This window comes from Silurus aristotelis (genome assembly GCF_946808225.1).
Source record: "Silurus aristotelis genome assembly, chromosome: 12".
Taxonomy (NCBI): domain Eukaryota; kingdom Metazoa; phylum Chordata; class Actinopteri; order Siluriformes; family Siluridae; genus Silurus; species Silurus aristotelis.
Genome location: NC_139585.1, coordinates 6,349,091 through 6,365,937, shown reverse-complemented (window position 1 = coordinate 6,365,937; position 16,847 = coordinate 6,349,091). Strand labels below are relative to the sequence as shown.

Sequence of the window (16,847 nt, the reverse complement as noted above, 5' to 3'; positions counted from 1 at the left end):
TCCTCTTAAGGTTTCTTCTTTCTACTATCTCAGGGAGTTTGTTCTTGTCATTGTTCTTATACATTAAAAATGTATATTTCTAACCTATAACTGCTTTGGGACAATCGATATTAAAATGGATATACAAATAAAATTGAAATGAATCCTAGTGTGGTTATTGTAAATATGATATGAATATAATGACATGAGAACATAATGAGCCATAATTAAAAGAAAGACAGAAAATGAGACAGGTTCCTGCTCAAACATTTCTTGACTGTGAGTATGCATGGTGTGTACATTTGTGTGTGTGTTTGTATGTGAAACAGTGCCCTCCTTCACAAGCCCTGTAAACTGAATTGCGTATGAGCATAAAAGTGGGTGTGAATGGGTGTACAAGTTTATATTTATAGCTAGCAGCAGTACTGTGCAAGTACTGTATTACTTCAGAAAGGCAGATTTAGTGTTAGATCTGTGTGTCGAAGTGCGTCACTGGGAGCTGCTTTGCCTTCCTACACCATCCTGTTTACACTGAGCGTTCCTGCCAGTCCAGTCACAGCACCTACTCGGTGTGAGGGTTTGTGTGTGTGTGTGTGTGTGTGTGTGTGTGTGTGTGTGTGTGTGTGTGTGTGTGTGTGTGTGTGTGTGTGTGTGTGTGTGTTGGCACCACTTAATGCACATATACACAGAGTTACATACTATGTTAGCACACGTATGTAGGTCTTTACTTATTTAAAATAATAATCTATTTTATTTAGTACATGCAATGTCGTTTAACTATAAATATCAGATCTTTTGTACAATTGATTGGATCTAATTGTATTCAAAGCCAGAGACAAACCATTTTCTTAATGCTCATTAATGGTCTAAAGTTGCTGACTAACCTGTTTACTGGCTTCAAATCCAGATGTCCTGTGGATTTTATTTGGATTGACATAATAATGGCTATAATCTGATTAAAAATACCATAGTGTTGTTGTAAAACGTGACCACATGCACGTAAGCATATTTACAGACTTATTAAATCCAGGATCAATGCTCTTTTTTTGTGGGATTATGCATTTCTGTAAATTCAAGTCCAAACTTGCAGGCCAAGTCTGACCTAAAATAAAAACAAATTCATTATGTAGAATCATCTAACCAATAACAAAGACATGTTTGATTTGGCTAAAACATGTCTTTTGCAAAGTTTGAAGTAAATCCTGAATCAGGTTTTGTGTCAAAAATGGCTTTCACTGATACTGGCACCAATAACCAGTAATCAGATGAACACTGTGACCCACCTTTACAGACGGCGAGAGAAAAAACACTCATTAGGTGCCATGTCTGCACATTTTTCTTGTTGTTGTGGGAGAGACAGTCCTTGTGTCAGCTGAACTTTCCCAGGAACACAGTCACCAACACCCACCAGCTCCGTCTGTGCTGTTGACCCATCCTGTGTGAGTGTGTGTGTGTGTGTGTGTGTGTGTGTGTGTGTGTGTGTGTGCTTGTTTGCTTTGATTGACAGCAAGAGACATAAATGGCTACTGATGAATGAAAAACAGCATGAAGATACACTTCATACACTGCAGTGATCATGCTAACTAGCATTAAAGTGCCTTACATTGCTTCACTTCACTGTTAGCTAGCAATATAACACAATACATGCCTCAGAAGGTGATAAAGGGCTTATTTAGCAAATGTTGCAACCTTTTTTTAGGACTACTAATGTAGCAAAAGTAGGACTGGAAAATAATAAACCCGATGTTCTGATTCCCATGTCTAACTATAGGAATTTGACATTTGAAACAATGACTTGGACTAAAAAAAATGTCAATTTTAAGCTTTAATTTTAAAGCTTTTATATCTATCTTGAGTGAACCATATGAGATTTTCCATTGTATACTTCTCTTGTTTAAAAAGGCATCTTGTTTAAAGAGGCAAATGGACAAATGTCTACTTAGTCATTAATGGGACATCTGTTTCTTGTTGCATCATTAATTCGTAACGGGAGCGCGAATAAAGCATCTAGCATTGATTTTACATTATCCATTTGCATCTGTAAACAGTTGCTCTCAACATAAGAGGCTGCTAATCTTCTAAAGCTTACTGTCCCATCTGTGAAATCGTTGGAGCACAGACATGACCTGTGAGATAAACTTAATACCTTACATCATAACACCCTTACCTTGCAACAGGATAGTTCTGAAATAAAAGTGTATTTGAGGGCTTTATTTCAAATAAACTAGGCTTGCATCTTCCTTACAGAAGTAAAGCCTGAAGAGACCTGAGACTAGCGGAAACTAAAAATGGTTGCATGCCATTTTTAATTCAGCACCACAGGACTGACTGCAAGAGCTGATTTCATGGTTCAAATACTATTTTAGAATATTTATTTTCTTGAAAAAAATCCACCATTGTGTATATACAATGCTATGAGAAGCTCCTGTCTATTGAGCCATTTCACCATAGTTTCATCATATCAAAGTACTGCCCCAGTAATTAGGGCATATAGCTTTAATTAGCTTCAGCACTAAGTTTTAAAATGCCTAAGCAAATTAAACCTGTATTAATATATACAATCCCACATGATTAACGCTACCTGGGCTGAATAAAAATGTAGCATCACTATTATGGCCTGATAATTAGTCTACACAAAAGCTCAAGTTATTTTTGTACTGGGGTAGGAGATGCAGATCCTGCGCAGTGTGTGGTAGTGGTCCAACTTAGAACCTGCTGCCTTGAGCCTTTTTGTGTGTGTACATTTTAAACAACTAAAGCATTTTCTTCCAGATTTATATTTCTGCCTGTGTAGTAGTAAATATGTACATAAATAGATAAATTGCATTTTCATTTGTTCCTTCTATCATATGACCTTCTGAATAGTCTTTGACCTCTGGGTTTCTCTAGGTTGGGACCTTTTAAATAGAAAAAATGTTCTGCTAAAATTCTGTTTTCCCCTCTGTGGTAGTTAAAAATAAAATCAGCTACTTATTGAGTATCTTGGGGATCCCTTGGTGGTTGATTTGCAAGATTTTTTTAAATTGAAATAGGGTACTACATAGAACATTTAAAGCTTCCCACCGAATCCTTGAACATGATAGATGAAGCGTTTTCATAGAAAAACACACCGTAACCATTATATGTAGTTCACAAACGGAAGCTACTAAATGATCTGACCAAAATGGTCTTTATTTGTTTTGTACATAGATTGAGTGGGTGCAGTAAGCCACAGGCATGGCATTGGTCCAGTCCCTTCCAGTGACTACTGACCACCAACCTCCAGGACTGGAGAGTCGAAGACAACGTTCGTCTCCTGTTTCACCACCCTCTCTAGGGGGCATGGGTTCCGTAAGCAGTATGATCCCCAGCCACACCGCATACCACGGTCGGAACAACTTGGAGGTCACGGCTCAGATTCGACGAGGAGTAGCAGGTTTGGGACGGCTCCACTCCGAGTCCTCTCGTGAAGGAATCTATGTAAGTCAAACACCATCAAGCAAGAGGAAGGCCATTGCAGCTCGAGGTAAAGGAATTGGTGGACGATCCTATTCACATGAGGATTTGATCACTGACTGGAATGATAACTGGTTGCATTTAAGCCAGAATGGAGGGGAGATGGGCGTGGATGGGCCTCCTAAATTGGTACCTGTTTCTGGACAGTTAGAGAGGGTAAGTACTAATAGTCTAAAACAATATGCAAATGAAAATTTTAAAGTAAAAACCGATGTTTTTAATAGTTGGAAATAATGCTTTTTGTCTAATAAAAATACTGACTGAATATAAATAATGACTGAATATGAATAACAAAATTATGTGGACTCTTGGTTACCAAGAACTTCTATGGACTGAGTACCCACACTAAACTGTTGCAACTTGGAGCCAAATTTTCCTTAATTGTGATAGGTGCTATGACAACATAAATAGTCCACTGTGTAAGAAAACCAACATAATGTTCAAATAAAAACAGTTACATCAAATATTGACCAAGTGGAGCGAATAATTATAACCGTTTTAACTTTCCAGAATGTACAGCAGGCCATCATCCGACCAACAGCGTTCAAGCCTGTGGTGCCAAAGAGTAGAAATGCTATGCAGTATCTCTCGCCACAGCTAGGAGGCTTATCAGGGAGCCAGGGCAATCTCAGCGTACTCTCTCCAGAACAAGACGTCAACCCGGTAACCACAGAACGACGCAGCTCCTACAGTGGGGCTCGAAATGGTTTGTTCAGCCAGTCCTTTACCATGACAGACTCAGGCCGGAACTCATTAACTAACCTGAATGCATACAATGGCCCAGTTTATAGTTCAAACCAAACAGAAGCTAGCAAGCCTGTGCTTAGCCATGGGCACTCTAATTCAGACAGTGGACGTTCATCTTCTAGCAAAAGCACGGGATCTCTTGGAAGTCGCAGTCAACCAGGTATATCAGACTTGGGATCAGGTGGACCCTCTCCTCCACCAATAGAGGCTTATGAGGCCATTGTGAGAGACTTGGAGGAAAAATTAAGAGAGAGAGAGCTGGAGTTGCAGCACTTACGAGAAAACCTGGATGAGAATGAGGTAGCTATTTGTCAGGTAAGTGAAAAGTATTTTAACCATGTTCAAGGAATGTACCCAAGCCTTTTCAGCTTCAAATATCTGATTGGAAATATACTTGATAGAGCATTGATGAAAGCAGTGGTGGTATCAAGATACCACTAAAAGCACATATCATCTTAAACCACTAACAACATTTCTGTACCATAAGAAACATAAGAAACAAAAAACATTTATCCCTGTGGGCAGGTGTACGAAGAGAAGCAGAAGCGCAGTGAGCTGGAGATGGAAGAATTGCGACAGAGCTGTGCCACTAAAATGCAGAAGGCATCACAGAAGGCCCAGCGGGCACAGCAACTCCTTCAGTTCCAGGTCTTCCAGCTTCAGCAGGAGAAAAAGAAGCTACATGATGACTTTACACAAGTCTTGCAGGAACGGGAGAGGTTTGAGGAACGCTGTGCTTCCTTTGAACGGGAACACACACAACTGGGACCCAGACTGGAAGAGACCAAATGGGAGGTGAGATAAGTGAGACACAATTTCAGGCCAGTTAAAAGCAGGTGCACCTCTTGATTCTATTTAATTACTAATATTGTGCACATACATTACAAACATTAAACAAGAAGCAAGCATGATGGACTAGGTCATAGACAAAGATAAGATAACAAGACACAGGTAAAACATGCTACAGACACCAGGGTGAACCAGGGCATGGCCAGTGTGGTGTAATGGGCTGGAAACTTAAGAGATTTCTGTCATCTGACAGTTGGGGTAGGACGGATATTTGGATTGAAGTAAGAGCCTAAAGCCAGGATAATGTATCTTAGGTAAAGCAAGGACTGACACACATAGCAGCAGAAACTGGAGATAAAGTCCAGAGAGAGACTATTAGACAAGAGAGGTAGCAATTTGATTTGGATTAATACCAAAACTAGACTGAGGATCATTAACATATAAAGAAAAGCCAGAAAAAAAAAAAAACGTGAAAGTGTTGCCCTTCATTATCTAGCTTAAGTTTTTTTTTTTTTTTACTGGAAACCAGACTAACTGGAGACCAGAGCCACAAGGTCAGGAATGAACAGAACACTGGAAACAGAACCTAGAGTCACAGCTGGACTTTCAGCACAGATAAAGAGAAAATAGACTATTCCAGATCTTTATTGGGCTTCACTGGGACCTGAGGCCATCTAAACTGGGACGGAGAAACAGCAGGCAAGGGCAGCAAAGCCAGTGATCAGGAACAAACTGTGACTGTGAGCAATCTTGGAGGTTTGGGATGGGAAACTGAGGTGTTCTTTATAATAGTAATAGTTTTTGATTTCGGAAGGGATTCTGAACCATTTTTACCCAGAGAGGAGACCCTCAAAGGTGGCAAATTGTTTGATTTGCAGTTCAGCTGGCACCAATGATACTACATAGGCTATAGTGAGTCAATCAGCGTTGGCGTTGATGGTCTGAGAAAGATAGAAAAGCCTATTGATCACTTTATCCTAGATGTCTTATAACTAGACAGACAAATATTTGCAGAGATGATACACCGACCAAGCATAACTTTATGACCACCTGCCTAATAACCTGTCGGTCCCCCTTTTGCTACAAAATAGTCCTGCCCCATCGAGCAATAATGGCATTAACTTCAACAATTTGAGCTACATGAGCTCATCTGTTAGATCTGACCACACGTCCACCTTTCGCTCCCCACGTGCATCAGTGAGCCTCAGCCACCCATGACCCTGCTGCCAGTTCACCACTGTTTCTTCCTTGGACCACTTTTGATAGATAGTGACCTCTGCAGACTGGGAACAGCCCACAAGAACTGCAGTTTTGGAGATACCCAGTCTTCTAGCAATCACAATTTTGCCCTGTTATATACATTTCTGTTGATGTGTGGTCCAAGCTAATTTAAATGTGGTTTAATATCTACAAGTTGTAAATGTTTTTCCTTTGAAAGGGGAATCCAAAAGGGACACCATACCAGACTGGGCCTGTGCCCCAGATATTTTTAGCTGTTCCCTGTCTACTTAGGACCCTTTGCAACCCTTAATTTCTAACAAAACCCTATTCCAATTCCTACCATTGTTAAAAAAGTATGGGCACCTTTACCCTGATAATAAGCTTTGCTATTGGTATACCTCGTAAGTTACACAGCTTTTTCTTTCACGTCTTACTCATCCCTTCTTCTCCACAGGTGTGTCAGAAGACAGGCGAGATCTCTTTGCTAAAGCAGCAGCTGAAGGACTTGCAGACAGACCTGTCTCAGCGAGTAGGAGAGGTGGTGACACTACGAGGACAGTTGCGTGAAGTGCGGACTGAGCTTCAGAACTGCCAGAGCCAACTACAGGAGGCACATACACACACACGCACCCGTGCCCTCGAGCTGGAGGTGTGTGAGAACGAGCTGCAACGGCGCAAAAGCGAGAACGAGCTGCTGCGAGAGAAAATGAGCCGTCTGGAAGATGAGTTACTGCGACTCCGACAGGCTTTGAACGAGTATGCTGAGGCTCCACCCCTCATGCAGGAACCAGGCTACAGAGGAGGAGGGGGAGGAGCTGGGGGTGGTGCAAGTATTGAGGAGCAAAGGTTGGCAAGTGATGGGGAGGAGGTCAAAGGTCAGCGTGAAGGTTCCAGGCATCAGGTGGAAAGGATGAAAGGTGAGCTGGCTCGCCAGAGGCAGTTGGTCGAAGATCAGGCGGCGGCATTTGAGAACGAGCGCCACTGCTGGGAGGAAGAGAAGGACAAAGTTATTCGTTATCAGAAGCAGCTGCAGCAAAACTATGTTCAGATGTACCGCCGCAATCGTGAGCTGGAGGCAGCCCTACGTGAGCTTAGCCTCGAGTTGGAGAAACGAGAGCAGGACGACGAGAGCAGCGGCAATGAGGTCACCTTTGACGATGTTGCTGCAACCGAGATATAACACAATAGAACGAATTCGAGTTGGTCATACCTTTTATTTTCATAGCCAAATACAGCTTTATTTCCTTACTAGTTAAAAACACACATGCACAGGACTCAATAAACTCAAAAGAAGATTTGGATGTAGAATAGTAATAGTTTTTTCTTTTACCTGTATTTTGACAATTCTCACCGTTGCCCCAAGGTTTTGACTAGACAAATGTAGAAATATCCATTATGAGAGATCAGAATATTGGTTGGGGAGAGGCAATGCTTCTCCATTGCTTCTCAAAATCTGTTTTTGCTTTTATATCTAAAGTCATTCACGAATGACTTCCTGATTATACAATTCAAATTTGAAGTTCCTTTTTCTAGTCAGGGTCTCGGTGGAGCCGGAACCAAACCCAGGAACACCAAGAAGTTCATCAAATGGTCTACAAGCTCACCCATTGTCTATTCTTAGTTATTATCGATATTTAAGGATTTCCCAGGCCTTCCCAGGTCCCATGACATTAACTAAAATCATCTTCTCTTTAGATATGTGTATTTAAATCATTTTAACTCTTTTAATCTAATCAACACAATGACCTGGGAATCATCTCTGCAATCTAATTCTAAATATTTGTGACCATATTTATTGTGTTAAATAGAATAATAAACTTTAAAATAGGTTATTTTGACCTAAAGCAATCTGCCTTTCCAGTGCTACACTATCATACTGAACATCCATTCACATATAAAGGACCCTGAAGAGGTCATTAAAGGTTTGTATTTTATATTTTTAGGTCATAAATATGTCACATATAATGTGACTATAATAGTGTACGCTAAATTATCTCGAAATCTTGGGCACTAAGGGTAAAGTTCAAGGTTTTCCACCTCATATTTCTACCTTCTATCTGCATTCACATGCTGTCATGAGACTAGTTGTACTCGCCACGCCTGTTTTCATGCTTAATGTGGTCATCCTCGTATAGAGTTTGTAGGCTGTGAAACTCAAATTTATGCCAATTTAATACGTAATTATCGAATGGTGTCTCAGGAGACATCACTTCAGCAATGTACAACTGCTTCGAATGTTTTAGAGTTAATGCAAGAGTCACTTAAGTGCACTTTGGGTGTGTGAAGAGAGGATGTGATGCTAGTGTTTATTCCACAGTATCAGCTGAGATCTTCTTTTCATGACGACATAGCAAAAAGCAGCTAAATTTAAAGAAAAAAGTAAAGCTTAGCATTCCCAAACAAAAGATGTACAGTACCTTAAAAAAAAACAGGTACTCATGTATTCTTTACATAATTGAGGATTTTTTTTTTTTATTCATAAAAATGTTTCATCTGGCTCTGTTTGGAAATACTTAGTTGGGTTCTCCTTTTCAGCTTTTTCTCACAGGGACAAACTGAAAAACTATTTAGCAGGGGTGGACAAATCAGTGACCTAGGACTAGAACTTTTGATGTCCTGGTAGACAAGTCGGTTGGAATTAAAACTAAAACTGCGTAGTCTTGATCGTCTTACTCTAAACAAAAACCATCAAATGCAATCAGTTCACATTTTAGATTTTATGGGAGAGACACAATTCGGATTTGAATAGTAGATTTTGTGTTTAGGTGTAAAACATTGGCTAATGATTTGCTGACTTTCTAGTCAAGTCCAAAACGTACTTGATTACATGCTTCATTTAATTTAACTTAGTTGCCACATCATGCCTTATTACAAAGAAAGAACTCTATATACACAGTAAAAGTACCTCTACACACACTAACCAGAACTGTGGGGTTACTTCTGTGGTCTCGCATCAGCTTTGAATTTAATACAGTTTATATATTCACTGCAAAATAAGGAGGAATGGCATGTTTTTTTTTTATGTACTGGTGATACTACACAGTAAAAATTAGTAAAGCAAGTTTCCTAAAATGGAAATAAAGTGATAAATTACAGACACTTTAGAAAGTACTTAAGTACAGTGACAAAGTAAAAATTCTTCCTAATGAACTTCCCACAACTTCTTAATGCTAGCTAATATTTTTGTAAGTTTTGATATGTTTAATTTATACAGCGCCTTTCCCAAGCTCAAGAAAGCATCACAATAAAGAATAAGAATATATGGCCACCAATAGTCAATCCTATGGACTTGGACATTTGCCCAGACCAGAACAAAAGCCAATGCAGTTGCATGTAACAGTTCTATCAAATTGTAAAAGCCATTAAATCCATAACAAATAACACAGAACATTGTATAGATAGCATAGAAAGCATAAGCAATATAAGAAACACAAAAACAGTACATGGAACAAACACACTAATGACTGGTAATACTGGGAGAATAAATAGGTTTTGAGATTATTATTTATAGATAGAACTGGTTGTCCTAAGTTCCAGGATGAGTGAGTACAAGTGGTGTTTCCAAGCAACCGAATCATAAATCAGTGATTTTAAGATATGTCTATTCCTGTTTTTGGATTCTAGATGAAACATTTTGTCTAACAGTTTGGTAAATAAAATATAAATTATATGGGTATAATATGGTCCAAAAGTCTGAGTCCACTAACAGAAATTACCCACGTAGACATTGTGCAGTCAATGTTATTACTTCAAGTAGAACTTGACTGAAATATTCCAGGAGGATATGATGTTTCACTTCAGGAAAAAAAAATGAGCAAAAGTCTCACTCTGTTTGAAAACAATGAACCAACAAGTAATTCCTTTAAACGATATATGCATATACTGCACATACAGTATGTCAATTTCTAATAGCTTGAATAAACAAAATGCTTCATTCTAAAACCTTAAAACTAAAAAGCTTTTCTGTCTGAAAGCCAAAGAGTGTTTTCTGCATAAAATTTGCATCTGGCTCAGGAGTGGCAGGAGAACCGGACAAAGTATTGGATGAAATGACTTTATTCAGGAACATGGCCCAATAAAGGAAAGCATTCATACATAACACATGGAGAATTCAATTTTATTTATTTATTTATTTATTTATTTATTTTTCTTCGAAAAGAATTACTATTGGATGTTATTTGAAATATTGAGAGGTAGACATAATTAACACTAACAAAATATGCATACATTTGGTATGATCAAAAATTAATAAGCAAATGATGTCAATATTAGATCAGTTTTCATGTTGATTTATGTTTAATTAGTGTAGTGTAATGCAAATTAATAATAATATTAACAATAAAGTAAATAGAAACACATATCTCTTCTAAATTTTTGGTGGCCTGGGAAATCCATTCCATGGGGGAATTTTGATGTATGTCCATATATTATATGTGTACGATGTTAAGTTCACCTCTTAAAGACTAAATTCTTATCTCATGTAAAGTGATCTGCAATGAAAACTAAATACTATCCTGAAATAGTTTCACTCTGGTTAGTTCTAAAAATGAAAAATGGGAAAAAATATATTTTAAGATTCCTATCTTACTGTGGCACAGGAGCGTCTTAGACATTTTGACAGCACATACCTAATTATAAGCCGTACAGGTTAGACTTATATCTGATTTACTATAAGTGCAAAAAATATCATTGACAGCTTGATGAAATCAAGGCATTCATCATGTGATGAAATCCAATTTGGCTAGCGAGGTGTTAGGCAGCACATGCAAGGTTAATTTACATATAAAAACAGCATAATGCAATTTTTCTGAAATATATTTATGATGTATATATTGCTTTTGGCTCAACCGTAGCTTAAAACAAAGATGATTTTTCTCCAGGCCACCACACCAAAAAATAAGCATATGGTTTGGTAATGATGAAGGACGATTTGACAGTAAAACTTTCTTTCGGCTTCTCCCATTAGGGGTCGCCACAGCGGATCATCCGAATGTTTGATTTGGCATATATTAGGAAAGATGCCCTTCCTAACCCACCCTCCCCATTTATCCGGGCTTGAGACCAGCACTAAGAGTGGCTGAGGTTGGTTCCCTGACCAGGGATCGAACCCGGGCTGCAGCAGTGAGAGCGAAGCATCCTAACCACTAGACCACCAGGGAACAAGGACGATTAAACAGTACCGAACATAATTGTGGCATGAAGCTGAATGCTGGGTTACACCAATAATTAATAGTCATTTCTGTAGATTTATTTTAATCAGATATGGAATAGACATAATTAACTCTAATCACAATTAATACTTGTATATCTACTAATTCTGACATTCATAGATTGTTCGTGTTAAATATGTCAAAATCTATGATAAAAAGTTATTGCGAGTGGACTTCGACTTTGAACCTTTATCTTATGTATATTTGGCACCTAAAAATACTGAGATAGAAAATCAAGTTAAATGTGTATTTTCTCACTAATTTCCCCAAAGAGGCCATTTTATATACTGTGATACACAAATGTGTTCTGCCAAAACTTTGTATATATGTGTGTATGTGTGTGTATATATAAACTCTTATTTTTCTTGTAATGGTAAAATTGACTCACCATCATATATAAGGTATTTAACATTAAGGTAAAAAAATAAAAACATCATTAATTCAATACTTGTAATATACCTGTATATGGGCACACTTTAGATATTTGGTAATATATTGTTGTATAATATAGTCACTGTGAGTAGACCAAAGCATTGTCACGTACTTGACGTGGTTATTTTGCCGTTAACGTGGTGAAAGTGTCAGAGTGTGTGTGCTATATACACAACTTTTTTAAAAACTATTACAGTATTTGTATAAAGCTATAATACTGTATTTTAATGCTGTACATTTCTGACTGTTTTTAATCAAAATAAATGAAATAAAATATCTGGCAAATAAATGTTGTATTTCAGTGTCAATTTACTACTAATTATTTTGATCACTTTGAATGGATCAGGCTTCAAACAAAAAATAAAAAATAAACAAATTATTATTTAACATTTTGTTTAATAATAGCTATTGATTATTGCAGGTAATTTCTGATATTGCATTTCTGCAATCGTGTTACCTCTTTGGTTAAAAAAGCATTTTTGGCTCTGCTGCATGTTGCTCCAAGGATCATTCCTGAATTAATCCTAATATATATACACCCTGGGTCACTGCAAGTAAATTTTATTGCTGACTAGCTCTTCAGCCAAAGATGCTCTTGCTAACATCTTTATACTTTCTTCTTTCTAACATGAAATTCTTAGCAAGCTAGAACTGGATTTCTAATTTAATGTCAGGTAAAGATATTTTGTTATGGTATCAAATGGTTTTGGGGCCCTGATTAGAAATTTAAATAATATAAACAGAAAATTACAACCCAACCCTAACCCCTAACCCTAGATTATAATTAAAGAAGGGAAAATATATATTAAATTAACTTTAAATCTGTTGTACATTTTTACAATAATGTACTAGAAGGGTCAATACCAGGAAATAGTGCATTTCCTTACTAATATTACTTTTATAAATATAGATGTAAAGTTGAAAGACATTTGAAATTCAGGCACTATGACTGCATACAGCAAATATATTGCCTGAAACTAATGCAGAGGTGCCCAAAACATTTACTATTTAGGGCCAGAAATATGGAAAAAAGAAAAGAAAATGTTGCATTATATTAAACTGTATTATATAAAAAAATAATTTGCCGTGGTTTCCTTTATTTATGATTCCTTTAGATAGATGTATGTTATTTATTTATTTATTTATTTATTTATTTATTTATTTATACCTAATTTTCCAAATTGGGTTAAGCCACTTATATTCTCTACATTTAATTTCAATATACATTTGTGTAGCTTAAAAATAAATGAAAAACCAACAGTTAAAACAATAAAGAAATTTTTTGTTAAATGTTAAGTTAGAAATTAAAATCTTTTTCATTTACATTTTTTCTTCTTTGGCCTGCAGGCCCTGGTTTGGGCATCTCTGCTAATGAAAGCTACAAAATCTGCTGCAGTTAGAAAAGAGTTTTCTGTCTGTCCCAACACTTTACAACTACAATGACAGTCAGTTCGGATCAGAAACAGCATCTCCAGCACCACCACACTGAGCACTGGGGCCCCTCAGGGCTGTGTGCTCAGTCCACTGTTGTTCACTTTGCTGACTTACGGCTGTGAAGCAATGCACAGCTCGAATCACATCATCAAGTTCGCCGATGACACGACTGTGGTGGGTAACCTTAGCAAAAACGATGAGTCAGCATACAGAGAGGAGGTGCAGCGGTTAACAGCCTGGTGTGGAGCCAACAACCTGTCTCTGAACGTCGACAAAACGAAAGAGATGGTTGTGGACTTCAGGAGAGCACAGAGCGACCATTCTCCACTCATCATTGATGGAGCCCTCCATGGGGATCGTCAAGAGCACCAAATTTCTTGGTGTTCATTTGGCGGATAACCTCACCTGGTCACTCAACACCAGCTCCATCACCAAGAAAGCCCAGCAGCGTCTCTACTTCCTGAGAATGCTGATTAAAGCCCACTCCCTCCCCCATCCTGACCACGTTCTACAGTAGGACCATCGAGAGCATCTTGAGCAGCTGCATCACTGCCTGGTTTGGGAACTGCACCGTCTCTTGGATCGCAAGACCCCACAGAGGTGAAGACGGCAGAGAAGATCATAGGACTCTCTCTCCCCTCTATCATAGACATTTACACCACACGCTGCATCCGTAATGCCAACAGCAATGTGGACGACCCCACACACCCCTCACACACACACACACACACACACACACACACACACTCTTCACACGCCGTCACATCCAGACTGTGTAACAGTTTCAGCAAATCTTTTTTGGGATTGCTGCTCTTGCTCTTTTGTACAAGATTTTGTTTACATTTTTTGTTACTTACAATGTTCACTTTACGTCTTTTATACAACAGGTTTACTGGTGGTGCTATTTTGTATTTTGTGTATTTGTCTCACACTGTCTTGTGTTGTCTTGCACTGTCCTGTGTTGTCTTGCACTGTCTTGTGTTGTCTTGCACTGTCCTGTATTGCCTTGCACTGTACTGTTTCCACAGCATTCACACTTCCATTACCTTATGTAACAATGAAAGTGGCATAAAATGCATGCTTTTATTCAAATAAAAGACCAACAAAACTAAACAAATCAAATCAAGATTACTTTAAAAAAAAAAATAATTACCCAAAATATACAATGTACAGCAGAGACGTACCAAAGAAACAACTTACAGAACTCAAAAAGTGACACTAATCAACAAGTAACACAAAACAGGTAGGAATGATCATAAGGTCATGTGACCCGGCCATATGATGTGTTGCAGTCTATAATGGCTGAACACATTTGTGCCACATGTTCAACAGGAAATAGCATAATTTGGATTTTCATTAGCTCAAAAAATTTTGTTTATTTGGAATAATGTAAAATTTTGACATTTTAAATACAAACTATTAACAAACAAATTATGGAGTTAAAGAAAATGCCAATAAAACATAAAAAATACAAATAAATAATAATAATAATAATAATAATAATAGTAATAATAAAATAAATCATTATGTCCTTAATGTCCTATTGCCATTAGCCTGGATGTTGATTAGCCACTATGGCGGTTTAAGAAGAAAAACTAAACAAAACAAAAATCCCTGATTGCTGCCTAAGGAGTATTAAGTTTAAAATCTAAATGAAATATTTGAGTTAACCCAAACATCCAAATACTGTGATCCGATTAGTGTGAGGCAATAAGTTTATCTGTCTGATATTTGTGGTTATGTCTCCATCATGTGGAAGTTTCTTACTGCAAAATCTTGTAGCATGTTAGTGTTGTTTCTAGTGTTGTTTGTTTGGTTGTCTCACACCGCAGCTACAACCTAACCAGAGATGGGAAGTCTTTTTCTATCGTGCAACGACAACGACCCCAGACATAAAGCCATTGCCATGAAGAACTATCTTTAGCATAGGGAAGAACAAATTGATGGATTAGACCTCACAAAGTCCTTATCTCAACATCATCAAGTCTGTCTGGGATTACATGAAAACACGGAAGGAAGCAGTCAACATGAAACAGCATCCTACAGAAGATCTGTGGTTAGTTTAGACATTTGAAACAACCTGCCTGCCGAGTTCCTTCGAAAACTGTGTGTAAGTGTAACTCTAATATTTGATGCTGTTTGGTAGGAAAAGGGGGGGTCACACCAAATATTCATTTGATTTGGATTTCTCACCTGTTTATTTACTTTTGTTGGTTGATCGTGCAGATGTGCGTTGTGATCGACAAACCCAAAATACAACACAAATAATCACCTTAAACAAGCCCTTCAGCTTTAGAACAATTCAGAATTTCAGAAAGCATCCCTGAAAGGAATATTCTTGATGCATGAATCTGTCCATATTACAGTTAATATCAAAAAGTGGTGGTTAATCAATGTAATAATTTATGCACAAAATGATTTAGAAATGCACAGAAAAAAAAAACCCCAATTTGGACACTTAGACCTACATTTGATCTGAATATCATCTAAATCAAATTAACAGTTTATCTTGTAGTCAAATAAGCATGTATTTACATACAGTGAATTTGTTTATATGTTGTGACGACGGGCCTCCACCTCAGGTGCCAAAAGGGGCAAGCGCTCCGAACTCAACCATCAGCAGAGTGCGGAAGGACGGCAACCCAGCGCAGCAAACGGGAAGGCGTGGCATCCTTACAAGACCCGAGAACGCCCTGCTCCATCTCCCGCTCCAGCCACTCCTCACCCCCTTTCCCGGGCACCAGAACATTATTCCAATTTCTTTTACCTCACATTCTGGTTCCCAATAAAGACACTTTAAACCTGACCTAACACTCCCGTGTCTGTGTTCCACCCGACGCGGCGGCGAGTTGCCACAATGTTCACTATATGTTTAAAAATATGTGGACATCAAAACAAATTCACTGTATGTTTATACATGCTTATTTTACTATCAGATGAACTGATAGTGGAATAAGATTTAAAAAAAAAAATTACAATAAGGAGATTTCGCAAATGCCTTTATCGAGGGTGGCTTACAATTATTTCATTTATACAACTGAGCACTTAAGTGTTAAAGGCCTTGCCCACAGGCAATTTGGTGGTACTGGGATTTAAAATCCAATCAGTAGTTCAACATCTTTAACATGGAGCTACCTTGTCTTTGTGTTCTTTAACATAAATATTTCCTAGTGTGACAACACAGTTTGACAAACCCCTGTGTATACAGTGAGCACCATGAAGACGATTTTCCAACAAGGGAATGCAAAAACTTGAATGTCCTAAACAGAATCCTCACCTCAAAACTATAAAAATCCTTTGGTAATCTGGAATGCTGACTACATGCTACCTGCACAAATCCTCAAACTCCTCACTTTTTAAAATTTAGTGGAAGACCATAGTGAAGGAAACTAATGTATATCTGGAGAATAGGATACTCAACAAGCACAACTGGGTGTGATAGTTATGTGTCTACATACCTTTAACCATATGGTGCATTTCATTAGTGTCACCTGATTAGACATTTCACTATTCTGATTAAAACAATCATAATTATTGGTA

At 37.9% G+C, this 16,847-nt stretch overlaps 1 protein-coding gene across 4 annotated transcripts in view; it reads left to right on the top strand.

Moving 5' to 3' along the window:
• Positions 1-12,162, top strand: part of lzts2b (leucine zipper, putative tumor suppressor 2b) — a 29,016-nt gene extending 16,854 nt beyond the window's left edge. For 3 of the 4 annotated variants that reach the window (XM_083556517.1, XM_083556519.1, XM_083556518.1), the window contains exons 2-5: positions 3,169-3,630; positions 3,985-4,536; positions 4,747-5,016; positions 6,686-12,162. In XM_083556517.1, the coding sequence (XP_083412643.1) occupies positions 3,196-3,630; positions 3,985-4,536; positions 4,747-5,016; positions 6,686-7,411 (1,983 nt within the window). In that variant the 5' untranslated portion in view covers positions 3,169-3,195 and the 3' untranslated portion in view covers positions 7,412-12,162. The remainder of the gene's footprint in view (positions 1-3,168; positions 3,631-3,984; positions 4,537-4,746; positions 5,017-6,685) is intronic. The other variant, XR_014536044.1, reaches the window with a different exon arrangement.
• The last annotated feature ends 4,685 nt before the right edge of the window (positions 12,163-16,847 follow it).